Source organism: Tasmannia lanceolata, unplaced genomic scaffold, assembly GCF_043159265.1.
Source record: "Tasmannia lanceolata isolate RefF3 unplaced genomic scaffold, GAP_Taslan_0.1 ptg000015l, whole genome shotgun sequence".
In the NCBI taxonomy this organism is placed as follows: domain Eukaryota; kingdom Viridiplantae; phylum Streptophyta; class Magnoliopsida; order Canellales; family Winteraceae; genus Tasmannia; species Tasmannia lanceolata.
In genome coordinates this window covers 24058991-24073516 of record NW_027518692.1, presented here as the reverse complement: position 1 = coordinate 24073516, position 14526 = coordinate 24058991, and the positions used below count along the sequence as shown (strand labels likewise).

General features: G+C 40.7%; 3 protein-coding genes across 3 annotated transcripts in view; all 3 read left to right on the top strand.

Moving 5' to 3' along the window:
- Positions 1-3214, top strand: part of LOC143845997 (la protein 1-like) — a 28686-nt gene extending 25472 nt beyond the window's left edge. The window contains exons 9-10 of the mRNA XM_077354400.1: positions 2601-2682; positions 2858-3214. Of these exons, the coding sequence (XP_077210515.1) occupies positions 2601-2682; positions 2858-2978 (203 nt within the window). The 3' untranslated portion in view covers positions 2979-3214. The remainder of the gene's footprint in view (positions 1-2600; positions 2683-2857) is intronic.
- Positions 3215-6790: 3576 nt separating this feature from the next.
- On the top strand, positions 6791-7512 carry LOC143845569 (uncharacterized). Its single transcript, XM_077353947.1, has 2 exons — positions 6791-7161; positions 7230-7512. Exons 1-2 carry the CDS (start codon positions 7024-7026, stop codon positions 7488-7490), a joined length of 399 nt encoding a protein of 132 aa, XP_077210062.1. The 5' UTR covers positions 6791-7023; the 3' UTR covers positions 7491-7512.
- Positions 7513-12275: 4763 nt separating this feature from the next.
- LOC143845570 (uncharacterized) lies at positions 12276-13232 on the top strand. The gene is made up of 2 exons (XM_077353948.1): positions 12276-12758; positions 12855-13232. The coding sequence occupies exons 1-2, from the start codon at positions 12621-12623 to the stop codon at positions 12996-12998; spliced, it is 282 nt and encodes a 93-aa protein (XP_077210063.1). The 5' UTR covers positions 12276-12620; the 3' UTR covers positions 12999-13232.
- The last annotated feature ends 1294 nt before the right edge of the window (positions 13233-14526 follow it).

Sequence of the window (14526 nt, the reverse complement as noted above, 5' to 3'; positions counted from 1 at the left end):
AAGAAGCGATAGTTGAGCTTTTGATAAAGGATGGATAAGGGAAGAAAACTGTGTAAGTAATTCTAGCACCTCATGATGTAGGATGGTCAAGAGAATGTGTATCTTAGGATGATAGTGTTGGCTTATGGGGGCCAGCCATTTCCTTGGGGGGCTACCTTATGGGGGCCAGAACCTCTCGGGGGCTCGAAAAAGGGCTTGACAGCCCAGCCTGGGGTACACCCAAGAGGTGTGCAACACCTTATGCACATCCCTCAGTAGGAGGCTCCGCATTGCTGTTGAAGTATGGGGTGCTATACTGTGGCCAGCCTAGACTTTTAAGGGAATTAGTTGCGCCTTTCCCATCACCAATTGTTTTTGGGAAACTCGGTTGCGCTAACGATCTTTTTTGTGAAAATTGACAAATATATTCATACCAACAAAAGTACAATGGGGACCAGTAGTCCCACTAGATTTACATAGTATGAATTGCCCAGGAGCATTCTCCTTGGCCCAAAAGAAAGACCTATTACCCCGTACATCACCCAATAGCCTCAACTGAATTGAATCCAGCAAAACGTGCCATATTTGTGGGGCCCACCAAGTTAAGGTCATGACCTGCCACGTCACATCGATTCCTCGACCACAATCCAGCTGGCTAACTTGCTTTTCCAAAATCCCACTCGAAGGACCAGACCTATTGTGGCTCCTAACCGTGCACGATAGCTGACCACCTAACATCATCATCGGATCTCCAGCGGCCCCCACCTTGAACCACCAACGGACACCGTAGGCTCCCCATTAAAATTATATCAAAACCTCCAGTTGCGCTAACGATCTTACAAGTGGTATCTATAACGATGCGTATTTTTAGAGAAATCCGAATCGCTACCAAAGACAGGAGGCCCTTGTTTTCCCAGTATTTGGTCCAGAGTTGGAATGACAGCTGTCCATATTAAGATTGAATGCTTTGGATGGACAGTGGGTCATGGTATGATCAGCACTTTAGACATCCTCAAGCATAATTGATGCTCTTTGGCAAACAGGTGCATTCTCTGCGAAGTCGACAGGGGGAGTTGTTATCATATTATTATCAATTGTAGGTGGCCTGGGCTATTTGGAGTCACATCCTTAGGTGGGCTGGTATCATATGGGCAGTCCTTCTTTCCTTTGTCTCACTCGTGGAGGGATGGAATTGGAAACATCTTGTCTACTTGAATTTTGTGGAGCATGAGCCCATTTGCAGTATTTGGTGCCCATAGTAGGAAGGAAATAGTTGACAAAGTGAAGAATATGAGTGGGCTTGTGTGTGAGGTTAAGCGGCTAATCATATTGTGGGCAAGCGGAGGGAGCGAGTTCGGAGGGTACTCCACTTTCGATTTGGTAGGTTGTAATTGGCTTTCCATTAGCAAGGACAACGTGCCAAAGGAGAATCGTTGTCCAAGGTGGGCATTGCCGACCATTAACTCTTCAAAGCTTAATTTTGACTGAATATTTTGGCATTTTTTTTAATGGCATTTTTGGCCCTTCCAATTGGTATTGAAGGGGCCTTTGTGGACCATATGGGTGAGATGTCTTTTCTCAAGATAGACAAGGAGGTGCAATTCTAATGAGTCCAAGGTGAGTGCTACATCTTATGCAGTTAAGGCTTTATTTGATTCACTTAGACATGTGCTATTAGTGGAGGGCGAATCGTCCAATGTGATTGCATGGGTCACCGGTTTTTCTTTCAGCCTGTGGATGTTTGCTAACGCCATCAATGAAATCAGGGCTCTCATTAATTGCCTTTATAGGGTTAACGGATGACTCTGAAGCAGAGGTTTGTGCTCTCCATTGGGGCATACTGATTTTTCTTAACAAGATGGAAGGATATATTGAGGTAGAAAGCGACCCTTTTAACACTTTTTCATGGACTATGGGCAAAGGAGGTCGTCTATGGAGGCTAGGCAAATTCATAGATGACATTATCGAGATGTGTGAAGATAGATCGTTTTCTTTTATTCCTGGAAGTGCTAATGAATTGTGGGATTGTCTTGCCAAATTGGGAGCACTTAGAGATTCCTTGTACATGGGGCCATCCTTAACCCTGAAGTGTCCTTGTAATCCTCTTTTTAATATATTTATTCTTCTCAAAAATAAAATTAATCGCTTTCATATTTTTTTTTGGCATCGTATCATTTCCTCAGTAGTGCTAATGATTTGGCTGATTTACTAGTTGAGAGGACGGGCGTATATTTATTCTTTGTATGTGGGGGCAATCTATGCCCCCTCTATAGTTTGTTGTGCGCCTTTCTCTTTTTAATGGAATCTGTGTCAAAAAAAACAGTCCTGAGAATAAAAAGCAGCGGCCAAAACAACAGCTGAAACTTTATTGTAGGCCTACAGTAACAAAGGGAAATTTTTACCTACTGTTTAACTCTCGCAATTATGAAAGTACATTCACATGTGCATGCCTGTTGATGCATTCATATCGTCAATTCTGTTACCTGTAATCGTGCTTTCAAAAACCGGTGGTGTTATAATGCAGAGTGACCCTTAAGGGTCGACAATAATGATTTGTGAAATCTTGGTTTACAAAACTGGTTGACTCTAGTAAATTTATCCTCGATCTATTGCTTTATCAGGTGATGCTGAAAGGGATTACTGGAGCTTACTTCGTGGTAATCAGGAGAGACACCGGGAAAACAATAAAGGCTACAGAGGGAGGTGTGCACTCCCACAACTTTTGAACACCATTTTTCTCTCTTAAATGCTTCAAAAACCCCTTTCAACACACAGCATGTCTCCATGACAGAGCTTGGAGAAAAAAAATTGGATCCTACATCTTTCTGTCATTCTCAAAACAGTTTGTAGAACCGTGAGTCTATTTATTCCTTTGCAGGGGGAGAAACAATAGAGGGGCGAGGAACTTTGGCGGCAAGCACAACCGCTCCAAAGGAAGTGACTTCATCGATCAAAGGCCTAATAAGACTCCGAAAGTTGCAGTGAGTTTGGAGTCCTAAAGAAGGTCGATGTGGGTCCGCATTTTCACCAGATGATACGCCCCTTTTGGGGTCCCAGCGGCTAATGTTCACAATTTTCTGGAGGTTTATGCTTTAGCATCTTTTAGTCCATTTTGTTATCGCTAGAATAATCAATTAATCTCGCCTGTGTTTGCCCTTTTATTTCTTATATTTATGTCTAAGTTAAACAATCACAATGATACAAGATATATGCCGAGGCCCTATAACTTTGATTATTGGTTCTTTTAATTTTATTTGCTGCAAGAAGCACTGTTTAAAAATTCCTCGAGTCAATTATACACACTTCCGAGTTGACTCCTTTTACCTTGGCCTGAGTTCTTTGCCAGACTGAGTTCAGTTTTGAACGTGGTTTTAAATTTCGGGTTCGGAATGCGTTTCGGCCCTCACCGAAACCGAAATTTCGGGAAAATGCTATATAATTAATAAATTTGAGATTTTGGGGTTGAATTTCTCAAAATTTCGGATGAAATGCTATATAATTAATCTATTTGATCCCCTAAAGAATGATATAGGAACCCCCATGAATTTATATATTAGACCCCACTACTTCCACCAATGGGTCTCTTCCAATTGTCCTTTTGCCTGCCATTGATAGTAGCTACATCGTATTTATACATTAACATTCTTAGAGGGGTTTCTGTTTTTGTGCTCATCTATATATCTATATTGTTGGGGAATTTTGAATTGTCTTCCCAGGCACCCATAGTTAAGACTGCGAGCACATGGTTGGTTGACTCGAGTCGACTCAACCGGTTCATTACTGGATGATCGGTCAGGAAAGCCTAGCTGGATTCACAAAGAGGGTTTTTTTCTAATCAACCAAGCTGACTCGGGGCGATTCCCCAGCCAACCCATCTTGGTTGTCAAGAAATAGCATTAAATTTTAGATTTCACTTAAATTTCTATTATTAATAATTTTTAATATTTTGTGTGATTTTAATCAACATAATTAGGTTATTGATATCTTCACGACCATATTTGTAAAATGAGGCGAACTCACCTTGTTTCACTTTCCTTAACTTGTTGTCAAAAGCGCTATTACAATAATGGGGCGAACTCACATTGTTTTACATTGTTTGAACTTCTTGTCAAAGGCTATTACAATTATGGGGCGAATTCACCTTGTTTTACATTGTTTTAACTTGTTATCAAAGGCTATTACAAGTCCCAAAAACCTCTCAGCAGCCAATTAAAGTGTAATACAATGTGAGTTTGCCCAATTATCAAGACCTGGTTGTGCCGATATCAATCGTCTACAATTAATATTTTCTCAACCCATTGATTGACCTACGGAGTTGTCTAGTTGACTCTACCTCGTCAGAGATCGAGTGACAATCTGGATGAGTACAACCGAAGACGATACTAGAGGGAACAAAGGAATAAACCAAAGTAAACCCAAGTCCAGTTTTATTATATAAACAATGTATATGCATGTCTGTCTGTCTGTCTATGTATAAAAGTTAGTATTCTTCACAATTTTATTTTATTATTTTTTGTAAGGATCAAGGCTGAATTTATGTATATTGGCCCGTCTGAAACGACCTTGGAAAAGAGGTCTCTTTTACCCATGGACCCACTCCTTTCCCTTTTCATGTCTGAAAAGACCTTGGAAAAGAGGGGGGGAGGTGGGGAGATGTCCCCTCTCATGCTATATGTGGCTATGCCCCTGTCTCTTTGCAAAACTTTTAGACTCCTAGTATAATATTATAATTAGGGTTGCACACTGTTCGGTCCCGTTCAGTTTAGAGAGGTTTTTTTAACCGAACCGATCCCATCGGTTTGGAGAAAATCCAAACCGTAACTGAACATATGGGGGTATAACCGAACCAAACCGAACCGATTTTGACCAGGTCGGTTTGGTTTGGTTCACGATTTATCTAGTTTTTGGTTCAGCTTTAATATAGATCCAAATCAAGTAGTTTAAGTTTATCTATCCAAAAAAAAGGTTTATCTATCCAAATCAGCCATCAATCGAGTCATCAACTCTAGAACATATCCAAATCAAGTCATCAACACAAATGAGGCTTTTATGTTGCATTTATATCTAGGGTTGATACCCTTAGGGTGACTACAATGACAGAATTACCCCTAGACTACCCAAAATGGCAAAAATGCCCTATAATAATAAGAAGACAAAAGAAAGGAGGTGCAATTTTGAGTTAAGGGGGCGGCTAAAATGGGCGTCTACGAGGGTGGCCAAAATGGGATGTCTACAGTTTCCCATCGATTTGGTCCGGTTCATTTTCAGATTAAAACTCAAAAACCGTTAACCGAAACGATTCTATCGGTTCAGTAAAAGTCTTAACCGTGACCAAACCAATGCCTAGAAAAACGGACCCAAACCAAACCAAAAGGCCCGGTTTGCACCAGTTTATTGGTTTGGCCAATTTTTTGTGCAGCCCTAATTATAAGAGGTACTTGCTAGGCAATTTCGGCAAGCCATTTTGCGGTTGACTTTCGCATGATAGAACAGCCACCTCATATGAATTATATGAATAAGACAAAATCTCCTAAAAACTGAGCCTATTTGGCTGTTCTGTCATGCAAAAGTGAGACATGAAATTTATTTTTGCAAAATTGCCTAGCAAATCTGATTATTAATAACATACCCATTAACAATCATTATAGTGAAACCCATAAGATAAAAATAGCTTTTGAAGATTGTTATTGGGAAATTATTTCAGCGTTCTATTGTTTTGATAAACAGGCGCTTCACTTGTTTGTCGTGTAGTGTTTAAAGGTCTTTAAGAGCTTTTTGAGAACAGTAGTATTCCTTTGACAGCCATTTAAATACTACACGATAAAAATTGGAGCGCCTGTTTATCAAAACAATGGAGTGCAGAAATCATTTCCCTTGTTATTTTGTCTAATACGTTTCAAGGCTCCCACCTCCACTTTTCTCCTATTTTATCTCTCACAGATTTTCTTGGCAAAAGTACCACACTAGCATTAACTACTTTTAATGCTTACTTAACGAGTGTCCCAGGGGTACTCTTTAACAAAACCCTTCATGGGGGGTTTTGAAGATAATAAAACCAATAATAAAAGAAGACTGCAAAGCTAAAGTATGGGAGTGCAAATATGGGCCCCACCTAGTTTGATGACTATGTAACTGACATTTTTGCCCTTGGTTCTTTGCCAGAACCTAGGGGTGGCCAACCGGTTCGGTTCTCGGTTTTCGGTTCATTTTTTTTCGGTTCTCGGTTCTCGGTTCCATGAACCGTAAGAACCGAACCGAACCGTAGTACACAGTAGGACCGAACCGAACCGGACCGAAAATAATCGGTTCGGTCCGGTTCGGTTCTTCGGTTCTAATGGCTAATTATTAATTATTAATTATAATTTATAAAAACTTTTAATTAAAGTTATAATATAAGTTACTTTCTTATTATAAGAATAGTATTAACTATTACTTATTAATATTATAAGTAGTTTATATTATTAAGTATATATATAATAGAATATAAAAATATTATATATATATATATATATTCAAAGTTCGGTTCTTCGGTTCCGGAACCGTACCGAGAACATTAGACCCGGAACCGAACCGAAATTTTTCGGTTCTTCATCAGTGGAACCGAACCGGACCAAAAATATTTTTTTACAGTTCGGTTCCGGTTCGGTTCTTCGGTTCCGGTTCGGTTCTTCGGTTCTGGTTCGGTTCTGGCCACCCCTACCAGAACCCATTGATTTTTTTGGTAGGCAAATACATGCCTCGGTAGCCACATATTCATATTCACCATTTGCTCCAAACTATAATTTTTATTTTTATTTTCAAATCCATTCTTCCTCACCTCCTTATCTCTTTCTCATGTTGACGTGGCAATCAGAGATACACACAGAGAGAGAGAGAGAGAGAGAGAGGGAGCAGACTCTGTCAGTCTGGAACTTTCATCCCCTATCCAAAACACTCGAGGTGGGTTTTTGCTTAAATTTTTGGAAAGTTTGCTTTATTTTTTAGAGACAGAGAGAGAGATCCTTCCTGGGTTTTATCTTAAATTTAGAGAGAGAGAGAGAGAGGATGTTGGAAGGGAAAGGTCTGATCCAAGACACAGACATGCCTATGAAGATGCAGCTCCAAGCCATGGGTTGTGCTTCCAAAGCTCCTGATCTCTATGATGTCTCCGACTGCAAGAGTATTGCTGCCCATATAAAAAAGGTAACTCATAAACCAAACAAAAGCACCTCCTCTCTCTCTCTCTCTCTCTCTCTCATATTTTCCTGCAGGAATTCGACATGATTTATGGGTTTGGATGGCAATGCGTTGTGGGCTCAAATTTCGGTTGTTTCTTCACACATACAGAGGGAACTTTCATCTATTTCTGTTTGGAAACCCTCACTTTTCTCATCTTCAAGGGGGGTTCTGTATTACATGTTTTCATTTCCTTCACTTGGGTTTTGGGGGTTAGAATAAGAGAGAGTGACCAAAATATCCAGAGACCATTAAATTATTTTTTCAACAATAACAAACTTATACGCATAATATAAATGTAGTCACACATGACATGAGCTATATAGACAGGTATAGATTTAACCGCCGCCGCCGCCACCACCGCCACAACCACCACCACAACCGCCACCACCACCACCACAGGCGCTGCCTCCACCATGATGTCCGCCATGGAGAGTGCCACCTCCACCGCCACCACCATTACCACTGACTCCACCGTATGCACCAGCTCCCAATACTCCACCGTATGCAACACCTCCTCGACCGTGACCACCATCGCTCGAGCGTCTCTTCTTATATTTATTTGGTTTATCACCACAAGCAAATATGATCATGTCTCATCATGTAAAGCGAGAACAAGGCCCAAGAAATCTGAAACACGCCACCATCTCCACCATTGTTTCCGCCGCCAAAAGCATACAAGACCCTAGCCCGCTACACCTGTCCATTATCTTAATTGGGCTTATATTAGAGCATGGGTTGTATTATATATCAAACAGTTAATTGGTTGTCAAAGAAAAGTGGGTAACTAGTTTAATCTACAATAAGGTTTGGAGGGGGTAAAGGACTAAGTTAATAAAGATGTTATGTATCAGATGAAACTAGTCTCTCTTTCCACTTTGCTTTCTTGTCCTTCCCTATTCCGGATGAATGGGAGAAGGAAAGGAAACCGTGAAAAGCAGGCTTTTATTCTACTTTAGAGTGTAAAAGAGTAGTCATTAATGCACTTAGGCTTTTGTTGTACTTGGGACAATCCCCGCTAATGTTAAAGAGTAGTCATAAATACACTAGAGAGGGCTGCCCCAAGTAAGACAAGGAGGTGAATACATCACTTTCCTTCTTCTTCTTTTTTATGACGTAGGATGTCCCCACCCCTTTGGGAGTAGGACAAGTCCCCACGAATACACGGAACAACCCACTCACCACGTGTATCAAGGTGAATATATCACTTTCCTTACATTAAATGTTGGGAAATGTTAACAGCACTACTGTATTTTGATGAGGGCACTCCTTACTTTATTAAAAGTACGGTATGGCCCGTACCATAGGGTGATCCAAACCATCCATTAGATGGGTCACAGTCTAAATAGGTTGTGCCCCCAAAAATATTTCCATAGGTTGATCCAAACCCTCCGATCTGAATGTTAGAGTGTTGATCCTAACCCTCTAAGATCGGAGGGTTAGGTTCAACCTATGGAAATGATTTTTGGGGCACATCCTATTTAGGTTGTGGCCCATCTAATGGACGGTTTGGATCATCCTATGGTGCAGGCCATACCGTACTTTTAGTAAAGTGTGGATTGCCCTCACCAAAATACAGTAGTGCTGATAAAATTTCCCTAAATGTAAAGCATGAGTGTTGTAAAGTAAGAAATATGATCTGAACCGCCCACTTGCCAGCTGTGATTACTTTAAATGTTGTGAATATTAAATGTAAAGAATTTACTTTAAGGCAAATGATATCAGCACTTCCATGTTTGGATATTTCCACCAAAGCATCTTGTCTTTTAGTATTTAAGAAGCTCAAAAAAGGTTGTTACAATTCCCAAATAGCTCTCACAAGCTAATTAAAAAAGAAAAAACAAGATGGGACCCAGCTAGGCCATGCTTTGGATGTACCAGATCAATGGTCACAACCAGCACATACGCTATTCATTTTTTTAAAAAATGACGTATATATGTAGAGGAAAGTGTTCCTAAGCTATAGCTTATCTAAGCTATAACTCAAAAACACATGTGGCCCCCATATTTTTTGTGGAATCCAGAGCATTCATTTGGAAGGCCCTTCTATGGATATGTGTACCAAAAATCAGCCCTATAGGATGCATGCCTCTGTTTAAAATCTCCCCGAGTAAATTATGCTTAGTCCCGAGTTGACTCCCTTGTACTTTGGCCTGAGTTCTTGTCCAGACTCAAAACATTTGCTTATGTCGCTCTCTCTTTTACCCACTCCACTCCTTTTCCTTTTCATGACTGAAACGACCTTGGAAAAAAGAGGGGGAGGTGGGGAGATGTTACCTGTGTTCTTTTTCTTGAAGAGAAGCATTCCATTTTTTGAACAGGCTCCATCTAGCAGCGATCCTCTGTGGTATCTTCCTCAAAAAAAAAAAAAAACACGTATGGTGCATGTGAGAGCAGCCACCTCGTGAATGAAGACAAAATCTATTGTAAAGTGGGCCTGTGTGGCTGCTCTCACATGAAACAGACCATCCACGAAATGCCAATGGCAAATCCCTAAATAAGTTTATCTATCCAAAAGAAAAGAGGTTTATCTATCCAAATCACTCATCAACTTTAGAACATATCCAAATCAAGTCATCAACACATATGAGGCTTCTATGTTGCATTTATATCTAGGGTTGATACCCTTAGGGTGACTACAATTAGGGCTGCAATTTCGGTCGGGTAAAACAATTAGGGCTGCAATTTCGGTCGGGTAAAACCCGACCCCCATCGACCTGACCTGAAAATAGCTTGGGTTGGGTTCATGTTTCTCGGGTTTCAGGTCAACCGGGATCGGTTCGATAAAACTTAACCGTGACCGAACAAATGCGTAGAAAAACCGAACCGAACCACACCAAAAGGCCCGGTTCGGTCTAGTTTATCGGTTTGGCCGGTTTTTTGTGCAGCCCTAATTATAATAGGTACTTGCTAGGCAATCTCAGCAAGCCATTTTGCGGCTGCTTTTTGCATGAAAGAACAGCAACCTCATATGAATTATATGAGTAAGACAAAATCTCCTAAAAAGTGAGCCTATGTGGCTGTTCTCTCATGCAAAAGTGAGCCATGAAATTTATTTTTGCAAAATTGCCTACCAAATCCTATTACTAATAACATCCTCATTAACAATCATTATACTGAAACCCATAAGATAAAATTATTATTTATTTAGCTTTTGAAGATATACAAGACTAGCATTTATTTTGTCTTACTTTTTAAAGCTCCACTTCCACTTTTCTCCTCTTACGTTATGGCCCATCACATGGACGGTTTGGATCATCCTATAATGATGTCCGTACAGTACTTTCGGAGAATGACATCCCGGCAAAAAGTGCAATACCAGAAGGGTATTATAGTCATTAAAGAAAACGGGTTTTGAAGATAATAAAACCAATAAAAGATGACTGCAAAGCTAAAATATGGGAGTGCAAATATCGGCCCCACCTAGTTTGATGACTGTGTACAACTGACAGTTTTGGCCTTTGGTTGTTTGATATTTTCATGACAGAACCTCAAGGTGGCAAACGGGCCGCGCCGGGCTTGGTTGGGCAACCAAGCAGGCCGGCACGGCACGGCCCGCGAGCCCGGTTCCCCCTTTATAAAATGTTTTTTTTTTTAATGAAAAACCTGAAAATACCCCCAAAAGTTGTTTCAAACGGCTAGTTCGGGGGTATTTTTGTCCAAAACATATATTTTCAAAAAAAAAGAAAAAAAAGGGCCGGCACGGCTGGCCGCGGGCAGTGCCATGCCTAGCCTCGAGGATTTCGGCCCGGCATGGCACGGCCCATGAACCCTTATGTGTCGTGCCGTGCCTATCCGGGCCTCATTTGGTCAGGCCGTGCCGGCCAGGCCCTACATGTTTGCCACCTTGAACCCATTGATTTTTTTTAGAGAAGTACGGAATGATGTTAATAATTACCAAAAATTACAGGCACCCTTTAAATTAATCATCAAACACAGTTGATTCTTAAAAAACGGGTGGAAAAACAATACCCTTCTGACATGATTCTTATGTTGCCATTTCTGACAAATTCACAACCCAATGTCAATCATTATATTTAAAGTAATATTTTATTATTTCTCACTTCTCCTTTGGCTGAAAATAGCTACGTTATTGAATATTTTATTATTTACACATCTCTTTTGGTTGAGAACAACGACGTTATTGAACATTTTATTATTTCCCACGTCTCTTTTGGCTTATAACGGAGACTTTATTGAATATTTTATTATTTCTCACGTCTCTTTTGCCTGATAATGCCGCCGGATTCTAGAATAAGTTGCCGGAATAGGGTATACGCCGATGAATATCAAGTATGCCGTCGGATTCAAGAAACACTCACAGGTCAAAGGTATCAAGTACGCAGCCGGATTCTAGAGTACGTCTCCAGAATATAGAATACGCTACCGGAATATCGAGTACGCTACCGGATTTTCTGGGTTCAAACCTGTGTTCCAAACGTATCGAGTACGCTGCCAGAATAACGAATACGCCGCCGGAATATCGAGAATGCTGCCGGAATATCAAAGGGTACACCGGCGAAAATAGGGTGTACGCTGGTGGAAATATGGTGTACGACGGAGGAATTCAGGGGTACGCCGGTGGAATTTCATACAGAAAGATGACAATATTATTAGAAGATGCCACCGTTTCATATTGATATCCACGTGTCGTGGATCCGACCGTCTATGCATATTGATGACGACCAAGATTTAAACGAACCAAGGGACTCTGAGTTCAAAGGAAAATCTCAAATCTAAACCAAACCAGTTGTGTATAGAGGCGCTAGCGTTCCAAAAAGTTTTTTAACACATGTAAAGCATCCATCCGTCTCTGGTTATTTTCGACGGCCAAGATAGAAATGAACTCAAGGTTCTGTCAGTTCAAATACACATTCAGACGAACCAAAAGAAGCTTTGTGAAGCGCGCCAATTTAATGGGCATTAAATACAGGGGGATTTTCTATAATGAAAAAGGAAGATTCAAGGGGATTTATGTTGATGTTAGAAGGGTACTGGGGTATTTTTTTTTTCCACCCATTTTTTAAGAATCACCCGTGTTGATGGTTAATTTCCCATTCCTTACTTTTCTCTTGATATTTTTCGGGAGGCAAATACATGCAATGGCAATTGCACAGTCCCGGAAAAGTGCCACATATTCATCATGTGCTCCAGACTCTAATTTTTAATTTTATTTTCAAGTCCATTCTTCCTCACCGCCTTATCTCTTTCACATGTTGAAGTGTCAATCAGAGAGAGAGAGAGAGAGAGAGAGAGAGAGCAGACTCTGTCAGTCTGGAGCTTTCATCCCATATCCAAAACACTCGAGGCTGGGCTTTTGCTTAAATTTTTAGAGAGTGAAAGTTTCCTTTATTTTTTAGAGACAGAGAGAGAGATCCTTCCTAGGTTTTATCTTAAATTGAGAGAGAGAGAGAGAGAGAGAGAGGATGTTGGAAGGGAAAGGTCGGATCCAAGACACAGACATGCCTATCAAGATGCAGCTCCAAGCCATGGGTTGTGCTTCCAAAGCTCTTGATCTCTATGATGTCTCCGACTGCAAGAGTATTGCTGCCCATATCAAAAAGGTAACTCATAAACCAAACAAAATCTCTCTCTCTCTCTCTCCCTCTCTCTCTCTCTCTCTCTCTCTCTCTCATATTTTCCTGCAAAAATCTGTGCAGGAATTCGACATGATTTATGGGTTTGGATGGCAATGCGTTGTGGGCTCAAATTTCGGTTGTTTCTTCACACATACAGAGGGAACTTTCATCTATTTCTGTTTGGAAACCCTCAATTTTCTCATCTTCAAGGGGGGTTCTGGATGACATGTTTTCATTTCCTTCACTTGGGTTTTAGGGGTTAGAATAGAGAGAGTGACCAAAATATCCAGAGACCCCATTTCTCCTTGATATTGTACTTGGGTCTTTGGATTATGTCCATTGTACATTGTGGCCTTTAATGGAACATTTGTAAGGTGTTCTGTATATATTACAAAATGTTTGTAGTTTCCTTGTTTTAGAAGCTGCTTCATACTCACAAATAAAAGTCTGTTTTTTCAATGCACTCTTTTCCATTCCTTCAAATTCTGGTTTTGTGGATGGAATTCATCTCATAGAAAATAAGGAGGCCAATGTCTACCATTCAACAAAAAATAAGGCCAATGTGTAGCAATGTTTTTAGATCCACTCTCTTGAGGGTTTTTTTTTTTTTTTTTTTTTTAAACGATGAAAATTGTATTTTACTTGGGGGAAAATGTCCCAGTTAAAAAAAAACGATGAAAAATGTATTTTACTTAGGGGAAAATGTCCCAGTGACTGAGCTGATCAATACAGGGGAAATTAAAAGAGTTGGAAGAGTACAACAAAGAAAACCCCTAAGGAGGGAGATAGTAAAAAATCTCTACTCTTTCCTTGGTCACCCCAACTCTGGCTAGCCTATCATAATTACCAACTCTTCTGATGGGCTGGTAAAAAATAAACTGTCCCGCCACCTGATCCTAGATCTCATCGATCCAGCACAAATCTTCAAGAATGAGAGAGGCTTCCCTTAAGCCGTCTGATGATGTTTATGCTCTGTTTGGTTGCTTGAAGTTGGGTGGGAGATTAGTAGAAGAAGTGGTCAATGGGGGGAAGACAAGCATGGAAGATTGGGAGAAGAAATGTGGAAGATTGGTAAGGTGGTGTTTGGTTACGTGGGAATCCCCCTCTCCACAATTAAGCAGTTTAAGGAGCTACTATTTGTGAGCCTTAACCCCTGAGAACCACTTTGATCTCAGCCTCGATCAAGTTCGTCATCCCTGTTGCTCTTTTTGGTTACTTATTTTTGAGAAAAATTTGGGGGAATGATCTTCTCCTAATTTGCCAAAGGTTGTTTGGTTGCCATTTTAGCAAGTTTGGGGTCTTTGACCACCGAGGTTGTCGGGAGCCGGTCGGGTGATGTGACGCCCTCTAAATTCGCTCCCCAAATTTTACCAAAACGTAGAAATTTGAGGAGAAAATCTCGGAGAGATAGAATTGAGAAGACGTCTGGGAGATCTCCCACAAATCTTAAGCAACCAAACAACCTTCCCTACATCCTCTCCTAATCTCTCCGTTGACTGATCTTCTTTTGATCTCCCGTTGACTTCTTCTTCTTCTAATCTCCCACCCATCCACAAGCAACAAAACAGAGCATATAGGACACAGGAAAGTCAAAATTGTAGATCCCTCATTGTCTCTAAGGAGGCCCCTACCCCAGTTGGTCCAGGGTTTGCCTATTTTAGGCCCATCAGAGTTCAATTTTAACTTTCCCAACTCAGAAGGTTTCCACGCACTTGAGAGGGGACTCAACGAGCTCATTACTAGAGTAAATCTC

What these genes read in the sequence shown, in the direction of transcription:
- LOC143845570 (XM_077353948.1), top strand. Translation starts at nt 12,621, where the DNA reads ATGTTGGAAGGGAAAGGTCGGATCCAAGACACAGACATGCCTATCAAG. An exon ending in TTGCTGCCCATATCAAAAAG is followed by an intron (nt 12,759 to 12,854) that starts GTAACTCATAAA and finishes AAATCTGTGCAG; the next exon opens with GAATTCGACATGATTTATGG.
- LOC143845569 (XM_077353947.1), top strand. Translation starts at nt 7,024, where the DNA reads ATGTTGGAAGGGAAAGGTCTGATCCAAGACACAGACATGCCTATGAAG. An exon ending in TTGCTGCCCATATAAAAAAG is followed by an intron (nt 7,162 to 7,229) that starts GTAACTCATAAA and finishes ATTTTCCTGCAG; the next exon opens with GAATTCGACATGATTTATGG.